We start from the raw sequence: 17,860 nt of genomic DNA, 5'->3' as shown, positions 1-17,860 counted from the left end.
TCCAGTATTCTCCACATTGCATCACTCAGGGTCTTGCATTTTTTGTAGCTTTGTGTACCGTCTTGTGATCTAACTAAGTGTCTTAACTCAGCATCACTCAAGGTCTTGCAAGTTTATTTAGTGTTGATTGTCCATCTTGTGATTTAAGCAGTTTTATGCTCTGCGTCACTTTGGGGTCTCGCAATGGACTTCCACTCACTCGTGTGGATTCCTCAACTTCTAAGTCTGTAGCGAAGCTACTTCAACTGCTTCTTCAATTTTTCTTCTCAGGTACACATGTCTCTAGTCCAGCTTCAGCTGCTTTTAGTGTTTCATACCTTGGGATACTGTTCTGGGTTCATCATTTAAAATGCCACCTTTCATATCACCACTGATGTCATAGCTTTCAGGAGCTCCTGCCGCTGCCAACCATGTTGTAATATGGTGCTAGTTGCGGTGTCTCAGTGATGAGAAGGTCTTGAGAATTGTATGTTTAAACATGAACCCTTTATTGGTAGCCTTTAGGTATCTACAGATCCCAACTCTATACATCATACCATGGGCAGTGATGTTCGCCTGTCCCATGTTAACCCTTGTTCTGCCAAGCACCTTTATATTATGATGGCATGCAGGCACACACATCCTACAACATGGATGGCCACAACATCCTCCTCCAATGTCTCTACTTAATTTTCCAGGTGAATGGACTGCCCTTTTTTGCTTCCACTCTTACCTCTGCAATTATAAATGCTGGAGGGAGTTTAATGTAGGCAATGGGGGTCTCACCCACTGGTTGGAGAGCTGGCAAGAGCCCAGTATCGTCGCTTTTTGGGAAGACCCACTGCATCAAGTACCAATCAGGCACTCAACTGGACAGTGGTGGGCCTTCCTCAGAATCAAGAAACCTGGGGGCGGAATTCCCAGTCAACAAGAGCTGCCAGTCAATCAGAGACCAGCACCTCTTCATTGCTCAGCAGTGCCACCAGGGAGTCAGCAGTTGCTTCTGATAATGCTGTCATGAAGCTATAATGTATATATTATTGGAAGATAATTTTCTTTTGAAATATAGGTTTAGTTTGTGGGTGTGTCTTAATTGGATTAAAGCCAGCTAGTCTGAGTGCTTTGATGTATATTAAGTTTGAGATGTAAGAGAGGTAAAATGCATTTGCATTTTGTTGAATAGAGCATTCAAGGAGGGGAGTGAATTCTGGCGCCTAGCTAGCAAAGACCAAGCAATACGTTTACGTTACTAATAACATTGGTACTATGAAAGGGGTTTTATTGTTAGATGAGGTGGAGTTCAAATGGGCTGGTGATACAATGAAAATTTACACTCAATGAGCTCTGATAGGTATAATAGACAGCAGTTTTGTGTGTGCAGGGCAGAGGCAGTGTAAGATCAAAGCAGCTGTAAGCCTACAAATGTCTCCACAGGAACCAAAGTGAAAGTAACCTAATTTTGAATTTATAAGGTGAAAATGCTTTGCCTGGTGTCTGCTGAAAGTCTATATGTTGCTGTTGCCTTAGTGGAGATTAGTTTGGGAATTTGTTAAAAGTTATGATAGTAGTAATTTGTAGCCACGTGTATATATTTAACGTGTATAAATGAATAACTGTCTCATGTATTTTGATATAAAACCCCTCGAGAACTGATGGTCTGATTCCTGAATTCAGAGTTGCATCTCAAACATACCACTTAGAAATATAGATTATGATAGTTGTTTAAAGTTTCCCCCTGGGGTCTTTAAATAACTCAGCTTTACCAACTGCTGGGTCATAACAATTGGGGGCCCTAGCGGGATAAAAATATTTCTAATTCCTTGATTGGTTTGGAATTGGTGGATCTTAAGGTTATGAGTTCAAGAAGCATTTTCAATTCAGGAATTGGTGAGGTATTTTAGAACTGGTGAGACTGCAAAATGGCTTTGGTCATTGTTAAGACTTGTATGGGAGTAGAAGATGTAACTGATTGGGTTGGAGAAAATAACCAAAACTACGTTAACAGAGTTGGCAGATCAGTTAAAAATGGGGTTACCTGTGGGGGCTAGGAAACCAGATATAATTAAGATTATAGCACAGCTTCTACAGTTGGAAGTGAAACCTAACGCTAATGAGTCACAGCTGGAGGTAGTGAGACTTCAGTTACAAATGTAGACGCTTGAATTTGAACAAGGAACTGAAAAAACTTGAATTAGAAGCAAAGGACAGAGAAATGGCTTTTAAAAGGGAATTAGAAATTGTAAAGATAGAGAAGGAGGAAAGAGAAAAAGAGGGAGAGAGAGAATTCCAACTGAAAATGTGGGCAGTTAAAAAGAGATGCCAGTCGGTGAAGAAGGATTTATCTCTAGAGTAGAACCCAGTGGGGAGGTGTTTAAATTTGTACAGGCTCTTCCGAAGTTTGAGGAACAAGATATTGAAGCGTTCTTTATTTCATTTGAAAAGCTAGCTAAACAGATGAAACAGCCACAGGAATACTGGACGTTATTATTACAGTCTAAGTTGTTAAGTAGGGCGCATGAGGTATATGCTTTGCTATCAGAAGGAATGTCGGTGAATTATGATATGGTGAGAAAGGCTATTTTGAGTGCATATGAGTTGGTTCCTGAAGCATACAGGCAGAAATTTAGGAATATGAGAAAACAGCCTGGGCAAACTTATACTGAGTTTGAAAGAGTAAAACAACGTAATTTTGACCGGTGGATTCAGGTGTTAAAAATAGAAACAATGTATGCAGCTCTTAGGGAAGTAATTCTTTTGGAAGAATTTAAAGATTCAATCCCTTTGGTAGTGAGAACTCATGTGGAGGAACAGAGGGTTGATTCTGTAAGACAAGCAGCGGAGATAGCTGATGATTATGAGTTCGTTCATAGAGCTAAACCTTTCTTCCGTCACCCTTTCAAATTGGAAGAGGATGAAAAGTGGGAAGGTGAAAGGAAGGCAGGTAGTCAGGGGAGAGAAGGAGTAGCTGGAGGTTCCCAGGAAGTTTTTTCTCAGAATAAAAAGAAAGGTGCTTAAGGTAGAAGCGACATTCGAAAATTGAAGCGTTTTCAGTGTAATAAAGTGCGGAACACAAAGTCAGTGTGTTGGAAATTGCAGGAAAACTTTGTTGGAATTGTTGGGCTACAGAAAAGCTCTGCAAGCAAAAGTACTGTGGGTCCTGAGGTTCAGGCACAGGAGAAACTAATGGTTTGTGTATAGGTGAAGCAGGGAGAATCAGTGAAAGGTAAAGAAGTGGGAATGTGTTCACAGTTTACCCAAGAGAATTCCGAGGAGCAGATTTCAGAAATGTTTAAAAGACTTTGGTGTGTGAAGGGAAAGTCTTTCCATGAGTACAGGGTGGAGTAGGTAAAGCTATTAAAATTTTAAGAGACACAGGGGCTAATCAATCCTTAATGTTGTGGGATAGTGATATTTGTTGTTCAAAGGGAGCACTACAGGAGCAGATAATAATAAGTGGGGTCCATGGACATGCTAAATCTATTCCTTTGTGGAAGGTAAATTTATAGAGCAAATGGAAGACAGTTGAAGTTATAGTTGAAATGGTGAAAAAATTGCCCATTGCAGGGGTTCAATTTATTCTGGGTAATGATATACCTGGATCGCAAATGTGGGTGGTGCCTATGGTAGTGCAGCAGCCTGTAGAAGTGTTTTCAAGAGAACTTTTACAGAAGGAACACCCTGGATTGTTTTCTGGTTGTGTTGTAACAAGATCAAAGGCTCATAGGGAAGAACGAGACAAATGAGATAAGCAGACATTTCAAAGGCAGGAAGAACGTGTTGAAATCCAATTAGTTCTCCCCAACCTATCATGTTCTTATGTCACAATGATCAACAATGTAACAGTATGCAAATGCCTTCATAACAACTGAACACTCAGTAAAGAATGTAAAAGCACAACGTCAGGTCACTGAGACTGAATGTTGAAAAGAGACAATAAATATACATACAGCAAGGAGGTACATCAGAATGTGGGACATTATCTGGGAATCCAGGTCTATTGAGGTAGATGGTCATTGAGGAGACAAAGCCCATGACAGATTGTTTTTTCCTAGTGCCTGTGGTTTCTGCTGAAAAAAGAGGTAATTTTATTATTAGTTACTAGGCAGATTAGGGTAGAAAATACTCTCAGCCACTCTTTCCTATCAAAATTTAATTTGTTTTATCAAATTCCTCCATACACCGCTTTAAAATAGAGAGTAATCCATTAATATAGCAAAAAGGGCCATTTGGTACGAGTGCCTCTCGTTTTTTTTTAAATGACAACTGGTTTTAATGACAACTACCCTCTTATAGCTTTAACATAATTGGGTAGAACTTCCAACTTCAGCAGGAGCATAAAACAGGAGGCAGTGGGAGGTCCACCTGTGTGAGAAATGACAGGAGGTCGCCACCCCTTATGCACTCTTCTGATTTTTCTTCCTATTTGATCTACAAGGGAATCAAGGGTTATAGGCAAGAAAGCGGAATTAAGGCCACAAGCAGATCAGCCATGATCTTATTGAATGGTAGGGCAGACCAGGCCTGAGAACCGAATGACCTATTCCTGCTGCTATTTATCTTGTGAACTGTCTGCTGACTTCATGGAAAACAGGGCACTAGGCAGCCAATCAACTACTGTCCCTCTACTAAAGTTGATAGTTCCCCATCCACCCCCATTAATTCATCGTGCAAGAACACCTTGCCAGACATCTCACTCCTTTTGGATCCTCCATTTTCTTGTGAGTTTGTTGAAGAGTTGGCGAGGAAAAGGAACAATTTCTTGCGTTGTCCATCCAAGGGTCAGGACCAAGCACTCAAGATTAATTATAGCACAGCTTGACAATCATTCTCCCTAACCTCAGTTCCAAAATCAGAAGAATGCTCCCCAAGCTAAAGCATTTCGATTTCACGTGTGAACTACTCTGGGGAGTGGTGCAAGGGAGTCCGCTGATTTAGCAGCAATTAACACCAAGCTAGGGTTAGCTCATGCCAGTCAGAACTGTTACCTGTTTTAACGATCAGCTCTGTGGCAGTGCCTTCTTGTTCACAGGACCTGGAGGCGACGCTCACAGTGTACTCTGTCCCAGCCTCCAACCCTGACACCGTCAATGCCAGCTCCAATGTTTCTGTTTCTTTTACAACACTGTCATTCTGTAACAGCTGGACAATAAAGATCTGCTCTTCGTAGTTATCTGTTGTCCATGTAATGTGAAAGCTCTTGGAGGTAACATTGAAAACTGTCAAGTTTATAATGGGCGAAGGAGTTGCTGAAAAGATAAAGGTCAGTCATTACAAGAAATTACGTGGTATCTCTGTCAACAACATATAGCACCTAAAATATAATAAAATGCCCCAAGGAGCTTCACAGTGCCATTGTAAAACAAAATGTGACATTGAGTCACATAAGGAAATCTTAGGGCAGATGGCCGAAAGCTTGGCCAAAGTGGTAGCCTTTAAGGAATGCCTTAAAAGAAGAAAGAGAAGTAGAGAAACAGAGAGGGTTAAGGCAGGAATTCCAGAGCTTAGGGCACAGGCAACTGAAGGCGCAGCACGAATGATAGAAAGGATTAAAATTGGGGATTCTCAAGTGGCCAAAATTAGAAGAGCACATTGACCTCACAGAGTTGTGGGGCTGGAAAAGATTACATTGGTAGAGGGCAAAATTTAGCCTTGGCAACAAGAGTCCTGCCCACCAGTTGGACTAAGTCCTGCTAGACAAAAGGTTCTACAGCACCACCTGCGCTAAAATGAAATGTTAGTTAAGAAAAATCTGTTAATGATTACTGTGGTTAAAAAAAAAACTTACTTTGCTAAGCCACTTAAAGAGTTAAACCTATAAATTTATGTATAGTATGGTCACTTGAAGTGCTTGCAAATTATTCAATTTAATTTGCACAAAGATCACTTACAGACGAGTTCCAAAGGGGAAATGGCAGTAAGTATGGGGGCTTATAGGGTCAGTTATTGAAGGGGCAAGGATGCAGGTCATGAGGTTGGGTCATGAGGTCAGGGTAATGACACGGAAGAGCATGAGACCAAAGGTTCAAGGTTCAACTACCGATAACGAGGATGAGTGAAGAGGAAAGGGGGTTTGGCTGTCGGGGTTGAGGGGACAGGGCAGTGGGGGGAGGGTCTGGAGGCAACCATAACACTAATTCAGTGCCCAGAGAAATGGTTGTACAAATGGGCCTGGTGAGAAGGGGTTGCTGAAAAATTAACAAAAAATACAGCCAAAAATTGGCCAAAGAGAACCCTGAAAGTCGGTTAAAAACACAAAATAATGGCTCGGAAACTTTCATCACAGCACCACCTAGTGGCTGGAAGCTTACAACTGCAGTACAAGTAATACTGACTAACATTTGACATAAGATTTTCCTATCATAACTGCTGACATAAACAGTCTAGCTAAAATTCGGGGCACAGGAATGTGGGCAGGGACTGTACATCATATATTTTTGTACGTAGGAAAATAAGCAATTCTAGGGCTGGAATTGTAGATATCTATGATCCATCTACCTAAAATAGCTTCCTCTGCTGATTCAGTACTTCTTAGGAATCCCTTCAAAAGGGTAACCTGTTTCCACTTAATTCCCTCTACAGAAAAATTACTTCTCAAAAACAGAAGAGGGCTTATCAATTGTTAGCACAAATTGAAATGTTTTAAAACTATTACCATTTCTCTAGAAACATTAGGGGTAAAAATCAGCTTGAGCGGGTGTGCAGAATCAGTGATAATAAACTGGCAGCCTGATGTACTGAAAAGGAAATGGGTCGGATGTAAAATATGGTGTATATCCGTTATCACCCATTTGCTCTATTATTCAAGCTGTATTTCCCCCCACCTATAGTCTTTAACAGTTCATCGAAATGATCTTCACCAATGCAGTAGCCTAGCAATGTCCATGGCACTATTACCTTATTTTACATTCTCATTGGATCAAATATTCTGACTCTACAAAGATGGCTGAAATTGTATGAATCATGGATCACACAGGCCCCAGTGTCTCCGAGGCACTCCTCTAGAGAGTTGGAATGCTGAGAACACATGTTACATTACATTGGACAGCGTTCCATTGTTAAATTCCAGTCACCCATTAACCTTCCCTGTCAATGATGAATAAACTATCTGGAACGACACTACCACCAATAAGGCAAATATTGAAATGCTGACAGAATATTGAATTATCACATACAGCAAGGAGGCACTTCTGCATACGCAAAGCCTATTGGAAATCCAGAAGTGTTCGGGTAGATGGTCATTGTGGAGACAACCCCAGTACTAGACTGTCTTGGGCTGGATGTATAACTGAGAGCATTCATGATGATTTCTGCCAACAAAAACAAAATAGGCAAATGCCTTATGGGTTACAATATTGACATGTAAGCACAGAAACGGAGATCTGTCATCAAAATCCTCGGGCTGGGGACAAAAACAGCCCAAGAAATAATAACACCAGAAAATTGACTCATTAACAGGCTTTGCACAACATACTCCATGAAAAATTTTAGCCCAGTGATAAAACTTCAGATTCCTAAAAATAACCAAGTTCAGTTCAATTTTGATTCATTTTCACCTGACCACTTGATGTTCTGACCCTTTGGAAACAACAACCTCACCATATTTCCCACCCCATTTCCTCCAAACTACCACTCATTCTGCCTAATTGAATGCTTCGCTTACAACCTCCAGTTGCATTCCTAATAAGCCTGCCAGTGCCTTTCAAAAGTGTTAACTGACAGAGCAACCACAACAATTCATTTTAAACCTAAGTTTTAAATTTGGTTCTGTGCTCAATATTCAAACCTAATAATTTTCTCACCTGTGTATCTAGATTTTTGAGGACGTGCTTTATATCTGTTCATTCATCGTTCTTTGCCCAATGAAAAAGGATTGAGATAATTTCAAAAGTCTCCCATCATAACTTAACAGCTTAAGTCTTGCAATCATACTCATCAGTGGTGCCATTTTTCTCTAAACTGTCGCCAACGCATCAATGTTTATTTGAAAGTAGGAGGCTCAGAACTGTGGATGAGTGAATTAAAAAATCCTCGGATGAATGCACCGTAGCAACTTTGTAACTGCGCTTGTGAAGATTTTTCCCTGTTGGTTATTTTTAGCAAGGTCATAAATCTATTATTCCAATTCTTCCAAAAGATACTGGAGGAAATAAATCTTTGTGAAAGTATTTAATTAAAGGGTGCACTACCACCCATGTGGGGATGCCACCGAAATCCCAGTTCAGAGTAATGGAGCCAGAGACCTGATCCCACTGGTCTCTAGCCCTTTTCTCTTTGTGCTGCACCTGTAAAATGAGCACTCCCCAAGCAAAGAGAAAGATCTACCCTGGCATCCTAGTTTTTCAGAGCTGGTTCCTCAATGAAACACAGTTGTAACCTGAGAAGATTGATGTAATGGTTCATTTCCATTTAGCACAACTGCAACATGCTAATTTTGTATAATATTTCTTTTAGAATTGGATATGGACTTGAAAAAAAAATCTGCATTACAGGGGAAGACCAGGGGAGTGGAACTAATTAGATAACTCTTTTGAAGAGCAGACACAGCCATGAAGGGCTGAACAGCCTCCTTCAATGTTTCTATGACTCTTCCCAAATTATATCTTCAGGTGACATAACCTTCACGCACCAGGACTTATGAGGTTAAGTTGGAGGGCGGGAACTCAATGACAACCTTCCATAACCTAAGAAAGTCATAGGACTCAAACATGCAAAAAAATACCATTCAGCCAAAGAACAATATCCAACAGGAGCATTTGTAATAAGAAAGATTAGATTGAAACAAAGAGTGAATAAATTATTTCAGTTTCTATCAATTGTTAAATCAGATGAAAAATTTTGAATATCAAGCACAGACCGCTTTGATTCTTCAAGCCCTAATATCTATACCTAAACAGTCTAATCTACCCCTCACTATGAAAGTTTCCCAGTCTTTGTGCTGTTACCTGTTTTTACAGTCAGCTCTGCTGCAGGGCCCTCATCTTCACAGGCTCTGGAGAATACACTCACAGTGTACTCAGTCTCAGGCTCCAGATCTGACACAGTCCACTCCAGTTCCATGGTCTCGGTTTCATTCACAATGATATAATTCTCCAACACCTGCGCAATAAATAGCTGCTCTTCATAAGCGTCTGTTGTCCACGTTAGGTGGAAGCTGGTCGTGGTCACATTGGAAACAGTCAAGTTTATAACTGGGGAAGGAGCTGCTGAAGATACAGGTTATTAAAAAAAAATAATTAGCCAACACAAAAAACTACCTAGTTATCCGAGTGGGAAAACAATCATTTATTCAGACCCCCAGCATTGTTCACTTAAGTTGCATTAATAATTACTCTTTTCTAAAACATGTACTGTATTCATAGGTGCATGAAGAGTTTCGGTAGAGAACACAGGAAGTAACCAGAGTCAGATATTCCAGATAACTGGCAAAAGAATCAAGGAGAACATGAGGAGAATGTTTTTAACGTGGTGACTTGTCCTGATCTAGAATGCACTTTCAAAGTTCAATAACTTAAAAGGGAAATCAAGTGCATACTTGAATTTATGGCAGAATGTGATACGTCATTTTCAAGACTAAACCAATCAGAAATACAATGCAAGAAGGTTTCACAGGGATTTGAATGTTCCCTGATGAAATAATTCTGAATTCTGGTTGCTTGCATTGGCAGGTTGAAGTGAGGGTTGGCTCAGAGATCAGATTCGATGAAGTGCTGGGATGCAAGTGGCCTCTGGTTCTCTGACCTAATTGGTGAAAAGTATTCTACAACTTTACAACATGCAGTACACAGATTTTCACTAAGATTGATAGATTGTAGCAGACATGGAGGCCAGTGTTGTCAAGAGACCCGTGTACGCTGGCTCTATTTCGTTTCACGGGATTATGGGGTTGCATTTCTCTAGCAATCCTCCCAATAATCTGCTGTAGCCTCGGGTAAAACCTATGGAAAATTTGGTAAAATTACATAAACGGTGACTTTCCTCTGGGGCTTCCGTGTACCTTCCATTGGCGTTACAGCGGGAAATTGGGAGAAATTTATGAAAATACAACCCATAATAGAGTAGGGCACGGAGGCCCCTTTGGTTATGTGAATGCTGACTGAATATACTACAAAGTAAGACCAAAGATAAAATGACTATTACATACAGCATGGAAGTATGTCTGCATAAGGGAAGCCAGGTGCAAACTTGGAACTGTTCACGTAGATGGCCACTGTTGAGGTAAATCTGGTGCTGGGCTGAATTGAATTCAGTGTAGAAGCCGGTCCGGTATAGATGGTGTCTATTAAGAGATAACAAGCAGCTGTAACTAACTGGTAACAAGGCTGGCAAGTAGCCATAGCTTTAGAGGTGCTATGTCACCATATACTAAAAACTCCATGCAATCGCATGCAACATATTTACGGTGATTAACAACATCATTACATCGATAAATCAGGTTTTCTGAATTTATTATGCATATATTTATTTATAAGGCTCTGGTCAAACCACATTTAGAATATTGTGTGTAATTTTGGGCCCCGTATCTCAGGAAGGATGTGCTGGCCCTGGAGAGGGTCCAGAGGAGGTTCACGAGAATGATCCCAGGAATGAAAGGCTTAACATATGAGGAAGGTTTGAGGACTCTGGGTCTATACTCGATGGAGTTTAGAAGGATGAGGGGGCATCTGATTGAAACTTACAGAATACTGAAAGGCCTGGATAGAGTGGACATGGGGAAGATGTTTCCATTAGTAGGAGAGACTAGGACCTGAGGGCACAGCCTCAGAGTAAAGGGAAGATCTTTTAGAACAGAGTTGAGGAGAAACTTCTTTAGCCGCAGAGTGGTGAATCTATGGAATTCGTTGCCACAGAAGGCTGTGGAGGCCAGGTCATTGAGTCTATTTAAGACCGAGATAGATAGGTTCTTGATTGGTAAGGGGATCAAAGGTTACGGGGAGAAGGCAGGAGAATGGGGTTGAGAAACTTATCAGCCATGATTGAATGGCGGAGCAGACTCGATGGACCGAATGGCCTAATTTCTGCTCCTATGTCTTATGGTCTTATATTTAATCTTTACTAATACTTTCAAGAGATGGTGGCCCAAAAAAGTATTATACTACAAACAGCACAGAAAACAGAACTTTGAGAAACCCCTGGAACCGGTGGCTTATAGTGGTTACAGTGACAATGGGGTTTGGATCTTCCAGAATTCTAGATTCTAGAAAATCCCAGTGGATTGAAAGGTGACAAACATAACACTGCTATTCAAGAAAAGAGGAAGAGGGAACACAGGAACTATAGGCACGTTAGCCTGACATCAATTGTAGGGAAAACACGAGAATCCATTATTAAGGACGTGGTAACAGTGCACTTAGAAAATCATATGGCCGGGCAGTGTCAACACATAGGGCAGAAATTTCCCCCCGTCAGGGGGGTTGCGCGGGGGCGGACGGGGACAGGCATGAACCCGATCGGGGCGGTGCCGCCATTTTACGTGGGTGGGCCAATTAAGGCCCGCCCAGCGTGATGCGCGCCCAGAAGCGCTGAGCGCTCCCTGTACGGGCAGTGGGGGGATTCCCTGAGTCAGGGCTTGCGCTCTTTGACGCATGATCTGAAGAAGAGTCATACAGACTTGAAACATTATCTGTCTCTCTCTCTCTCTCTCTCTCCACAGATGCTGTCAGGCCTGCTGAGTTTTACCAGCATTTTTTTGTTTTCGTTTAAGCTCATTTTATCAGTTCAATTAGTTTTTAACAGGCCTTAATAGGCCTTTGACAGTTCAGTGGGCGCACAGCCGACTCAGCTGCGCGCCCATCGAACTGAAAATCTAAATGATACGCGGTGAAGTCGGGATGCCCGCCCGAAGTCAGCCCGCGTCATTTTACACATCGGCGGGCCCTGCCCCCGCTCGCCGATCCGAAAATTCTTCCCAAATTTATGAAAGGGAAATCTTGTTTGACAAATCTGTTTTGAGGTTGTAGCTAACAGAGTTGTCAAGGAGAAGCAGTTGATGTAATGCATCCAATAAGGTGCCACACAAGATTAGGGGTCATGGGGTTGGTGGTATTAGTATGGATTGAGGATGGACAGAAAACAGACAGTAGGGTCATTTTCAGGTTGGCAGGCTGTGACTGGTGGGTATCCCAAAGGTCAGTACTTGGGCCTCAGCTATTTAAAATCTAAATCTACGAGCAGGATTTTGACCTCGGCGTGCGGGCGAATGCCCGACACGCTGGAGCGTAAAGTAGTGCGCGGTGAGGTCGAGCGAGCATCCTGACGTCATCGCGCATTCGCACAATGTTTCGGTTGGTAGTGCGCGTGCCAACAATTAAGAGGCCTATTAAAGCCATTAAAGTTTCAATTAGCGGGGAGTTTTCTCTGCCCGTCTAACGTTACGGTCGGCGGGCGGGCGAATCAGCCAGGTGGCCTTTGTATTTTTGAGGAAACGTCATCTAAGGGCAGGATGAGGTTTCCTCAATTAATTAATTAATAGATAAAAATGTGCGGATGTAATGTTCAACATCCATATGTTGAGGTGACACATTCTGACGCGTGGATATTGTTTCCGGATTTTACAATATGTTTTTATTGATTTTAAAGTTGTCAGCTCCCTGAGGCAGCTCTCTGCCTTGAGGGAGCTTTCCTTTCACACTCCGCCAAGCCTGTACTCGCCCTGCTCCCACCGCCCCCCAACCCCGATAGCGCTGAGCATTTCAGCGCCCCGTTAACTGGTCAGCCAGCGTGAAATCGCAGTCAGGGGCCGATCACGGGCGGCATTCTGTTTCCCGGCCGCTCCCAGGCCCGATCACCGCGCCCGCGTGCCGAGGTCAAACTCCTGCCCTATGACTTAGATGACAGGACCAAGTGTAAAATATCCAGGTTTGCTGATAGTACAAAGTCAGATGGGAAAGTAAGCTGTGAGTAGGATACAAAGGGGATGCAAAGGGATCTTAGGTAGGTTAAGTGGGTAGCCAAGAACATGGTTAATGAATATAACATAGACAAGTGTGAAGTTATGCACTTCAGTAGGAAAAATGGAAAAGCAGATTATGTTTTAAATGCTGAGAGACTGGGAAGTGTTGGTATTCAGGGGGACCTGGGTATCCTTGAACACAAGTCACAGAAAGTTAACATGCAGCCTCAGCAAGCCATTAGGGAAGCAAGTGGTATGAAAGCATTTATTATAAAGGGATTGGATTATAAGGGTAAAGGACTCTTAAGACAATTATATAGGGTTTTGGTAAAGCCACATCTGGGGCAGAATTTTCCCCCCGTTGAGGGGGGAGGTTGATGGGCGGGCGCGTGCGGGTGCGCTTCCGATCAGCGCCCCCAATCGGAGGCGCGGCGCCATTTTACGTGGGCAGGCCAATTAAGGCCCGCCCAGTGTGATGTCCGCAGGGAAGCACTATGCGCTCCCTGTGCGGGCGGGGGGAATGCCTAAAATCGAGAGTGCGCTCTTTTGCGCATGCGCACGAAAGAGTGCACTCATCTCCCTGAGGTTAAGTGCTGCCTCAGGGAGATCGCCTCTACTTTCAAAAATATTAAAAATAGAAAAAAAAATCCCTTACATGTCCCCTCATGTGACAATTGGGACATGTTCATAATTTCCAAAACAACTTTATTAAAATTTTTAAAACCCTGCATGAAACCTCATCCCGCCCGTGGATGAGGTTTCATGTTTTTTCTAGTTGCCTCCGGGACTCCTGGCTGACACGCCAACCTTAAGGTTGGATGGGCAGGTCCACTAATTACTTTAATTGACCTGTCAATGGCCTCAATTGGCCATTGACAGGTCGGTAGGCGCGCAGTTGATTTTGCTGCACCCCCGCCTTCCTGAAAATTTAAATGGGGCGCGGGAGTTCCGCCCAACATCACCGCGCGTCATTTTACCCGTCGGCAAGCGGGCCCCGCCCCCGCTCGTCGATGGTAAAATCCTGCCCCTGGAGTACTGTGTTCAGTTTTAGCTTCCTTACTAAACAATACTTGCCTTAGAAGAAGTGCAATGAAGGTTCACAGAACTGGTTCCTGGGATGAGGGGATTGTCTGATAAAGAGTGATTGAATAGACTAGCTCTATATTCCCTAAAGTTTAGAAGAATGAGAGGCGATCTCATTGAAATATATAGGGCAGGATTTTACCTCCCGGGGGTGGGGGTGAGCCTGACCCAATCGGGCGTAGAATAGCGCGCGATGACACCAGGCGAGCATCCTAACATCATCGCGCACTCGCGCGATATTTCTGTCGGCCGGCATGTGTGAGAGTTGGCAGCACGCCCAGAGACAATTAAGAGGTCTATTAAGGCCATTAATCAATTAATTTAAAGCAATTTTTCGCTGCCCATCCAACCTTATGGTTGGCAGGTGGGTGAATTGGCCAGGCAGCCTTTAGATTTTTTAGGAAACTTCATCCACAGGCGGGATGAGGTTTCCGTAATGAAATTTTAAAAATTAAAATTTTGGGGCATCATTTTTCACACGTACATGTTAAGGTGAGTGCATAAATTTTTTTCGGAATTTTATAAACTTTATTCAGTGGTTTAAAATTCTTCAGCTCCCTGAGGCTGCCCCCTGCCTTCAGGGAGCTTTCGGTACGCGCTCCCTCGCACACGCGCAGACTTCTGCGCTCGTACTCCTCCTGCCCTCCGCCCCGGCAGCGCTGAGCCTTTCAGTGCGCATTTCATACTGGCTAGCCAGCGTGAAATCATGGTCATGGGGCCGATAGTGGGAGGCGGGCCCTTTCCCAGCAGCTCCCGGACCCGCCTGCCTGACGATCCGAAAATCCTGCCCATTAAATTGTTACGGGGCTTGAGTGGTTGATGCTGGTAGGAAGGCAGGTGGTGACCAGTGGTGTACCACAAGGATCAGTGCTTGGGGCCCCAGCTACTCACGATATATATCAATGCCTTGGATAAGGAAACCAAATGCAATATTTCCACATTTGCTGACAACACAAAACTGGGCGGGTTTGTGAGGAGGACGCAAGGAGGCTTCAGAGCGATTTAGACAAGTTGTGTGTGTGGGCAAACACATGGCAGGTGCAGTATAACGTGGATAAATGTGAAGTTATACGCTTCAATGTGAAAAACAGAAAGGCAGAGTATTATTTAAATGGTGATATATTGGGAAATGTGGATGTACAACGGGATCTGGGTGTTCTTGTACACCAGTCAATGAAAGTAAATAGGCAGGTGCAGCAAGTAATTAGGAAGGCAAATGGTATGTTGGCCTTCATTGCGAGAGGATTTGAGTTCAGAAATAGGGATGTCTTACTGCAGTTACATAGGACCTTGGTGAGACCACACCTGGAGTATTGCATGCAGTTTGGTCTCCCTACCTAAGAAAGAATTTACTTGCCATAGAGGAAGTGCAGCAAAGTTTCGCTAGGCTGATACCAGGGATGGTAGGATTGTCGTATGAGGAGAGATTGGTTCAACTGGGCCTATATTCACGAGAGTTTAGAAGAATGAGAAGGGATCTGATTGAAAGGAATAAAATTCTAACAGGCCTAGACAAACTAGATGCAGGGAGGATATTTCCCCTGGCTGGGGAGTCTAGAACTAAGGGCCACAGTCTCAGGATACGGGGTAGGCCATTTACGACTGAGATGAGGAAAAATTTCTTCACTCAGAGGGCGGTCAACCTGTGGGATTCTCTACCATAGAAGACTGTGGGGGCCGGGTCACTGAGTATATTCAAGAAAGAAATTGATAATTTTTTGGATATTAGGGGCATCAAGGGGTATGGAGAGAAAGTGGGAATATGACGTTGAGATAGAAGATCAGCCATGATCATATTGAATGGCAGAGCAGACTCAAAGGGCCGAATGGCCTACTCCTGCTCCTAGTTTCTATGTTTCCTCTGGCTTGGGAATCTAGAACTAGGGATCATTGGCTTCAGGTGAGGGGTCAGCCATTTAGGACCGGGATGAGGATAAATTCCTTCACTCAAAAGATTGTGAATCTCTGGAATTCAGGAAACTGTGGATACCCAGTACACTGAGTATATTCAAGACAAAGGCCGACAGATCTTGGGATTCTAAGGGAATCAAGGGATGCAGGGGTAATGCAGGATGTTGGAGTTGAGGTAGAAGAAAAGCCATGATATTATTGAATGGCGAAGCAGGCTCAACGGGCTGAATTTATTACTCCTGTTCCTGTTTGCTATGTACTTAGTAGCCTAGTTTGTTCCCTGGGATGAGATATGGAAAAATGCAAAGCTGACAAATGTAAAGATACAAAACCCAATAGAAATGGTAGCACGGATGTTTGATGATATATCATAGCTTACAATGATGTCATATTCCTTCATCAGATGATTCTACCATATGACAAGAGACATTTTACACTACACTTCCAGCGTAGTCAGAGGGACGACTTGTGCCGAAGGCAGAACATATTTCCAGAAATAATGACCAGAACAAAGTTGTATTGGAGAACCAAAAACAAAATCACTGACAGTGAAATCTTCCATCCAAACACAGAATAAGCGTTTGCTCATCGACATTGAAAGCTGAAAACTGCCCACCCCATGAATACTAGTGTTCTACACTCTTGTGGATGTATTGTACGTAAAGATCGTTAGGAATACTTCCCAGTCCTAATACTATTACCTGTTTTTACACTCAGCTCTGCTGCAGGGCCCTCATCTTCACAGGCTCGTGAGGTGACGCTCACAGTGTACTCGGTCTCAGGCTCCAAACCTGACACGGTCCACTCCAGTCCCATGGTGTCCGTTTCATTCACAATGCTATCGTTCTTCAATATCTGCACAATAAACGTTTGTTCCTGATTGATCTCCGTGGTCCATGTTACTTGAAAGCTGGTGCTGGTGACCTTGAAGACGGTCAGGTTGATAACTGGAGAAGGAGCTGTTGAAAAAGTGAATGAAAGAAATGGTCAGACTGCACGGCCCGGCTAAATGGTCATCCCTTCAAGGAGGCCCACGACTCCCCCAAATGCACCACCAATGCTGGGCCCTATTTTATAAGCGGGCACAGGCTGGCACCTCTAAAGGTATGATTATGGTGTCCTATGACGTCAATAAGAGCCAGACGGCATTCCAATGGCCCACTGTAATGACTTGACATACTGGACAGGTTTCAACTTGAAACAGAAAACTTTATTACTGAGAGCTTTTCGGATTCTACATGCTTGAACCAGGTCCTCGACAAGGAGCCCCGCACCACCCCCCCCACCCCCCCGCGGTGTCCCGTGCTTAGGGCTCATTGGTCAGACCCTCCAAGAACAATCACATGACTCCTGATAGATAGTACAAGAGGCTATACCTTCAGTTACTACGCCCACTGAGAAGGGTAGCAGCCACGGATGCCTCTCTCAGTATAATCTGATGGAACAGGAAAAGGGGCCCTCTATGCAGGAGTGATCCCTCTACCTCCTCAGGAAAAGTCTGAGCCTCTGCCCCTCTGGTCTCCCTATCCCTTCCCACCCACCAAATGGCCCCATTCTCCCTCTCCTATCCCCTCCATGCCAACCCTCACACCCTTAACCTTAATGGGGATGGTGGCCACTGGGCCGCGTAATTTTAACTGGCGTGAAGCCATGCCAGCTGCTCCTTTCTGTCCTGTTTCAAGCTGTGCAGATGGACGATGGGCTGTAAAGGACACCTGGCCATTCAAATCAGTCAAGGCCTCCCCTAGCCGGGGTGGCTCTCGAGCTGTTTTAGTTCCCCTAACCCCTGCCTCACCTCCCCGAATTTCCTCCTGGGTTGTTCAATTCCAACCTCTGAACACGACACTAATTTTGGGCCAGTGGGGAAATTTCTCCATTTAGACCTAAATGGTTTTCTCTTTTATCTGTGAAGAAATTAATTTTCAATGCATCAGTCATCTGAAAGGAACCTACACAGAATAAATCTGCTTATACTTAGGTGTAACCCGGGAAGTGTGT

The 17,860-nt window shown here is 43.5% G+C and overlaps 1 protein-coding gene across 1 annotated transcript in view; it reads right to left on the bottom strand.

Annotated features, from left to right (window-relative positions):
* LOC144691898 (uromodulin-like 1) overlaps positions 1-17,860 on the bottom strand; it is an 84,796-nt gene that overhangs the window by 35,720 nt on the left and 31,216 nt on the right. The window contains exons 11-15 of the mRNA XM_078560472.1: positions 16,564-16,821; positions 10,121-10,255; positions 8,922-9,182; positions 7,152-7,286; positions 4,965-5,225 (exon numbers count right to left, since the gene is read on the bottom strand). Coding sequence (XP_078416598.1) covers positions 4,965-5,225; positions 7,152-7,286; positions 8,922-9,182; positions 10,121-10,255; positions 16,564-16,821 — 1,050 coding nt within the window. The remainder of the gene's footprint in view (positions 1-4,964; positions 5,226-7,151; positions 7,287-8,921; positions 9,183-10,120; positions 10,256-16,563; positions 16,822-17,860) is intronic.

This window comes from Cetorhinus maximus, chromosome 16 (genome assembly GCF_964194155.1).
Source record: "Cetorhinus maximus chromosome 16, sCetMax3.hap1.1, whole genome shotgun sequence".
NCBI lineage: Eukaryota > Metazoa > Chordata > Chondrichthyes > Lamniformes > Cetorhinidae > Cetorhinus > Cetorhinus maximus.
The sequence above is the reverse complement of the archived record's forward strand: the minus strand, read 5'-3'. Positions and strand labels throughout refer to the sequence as shown.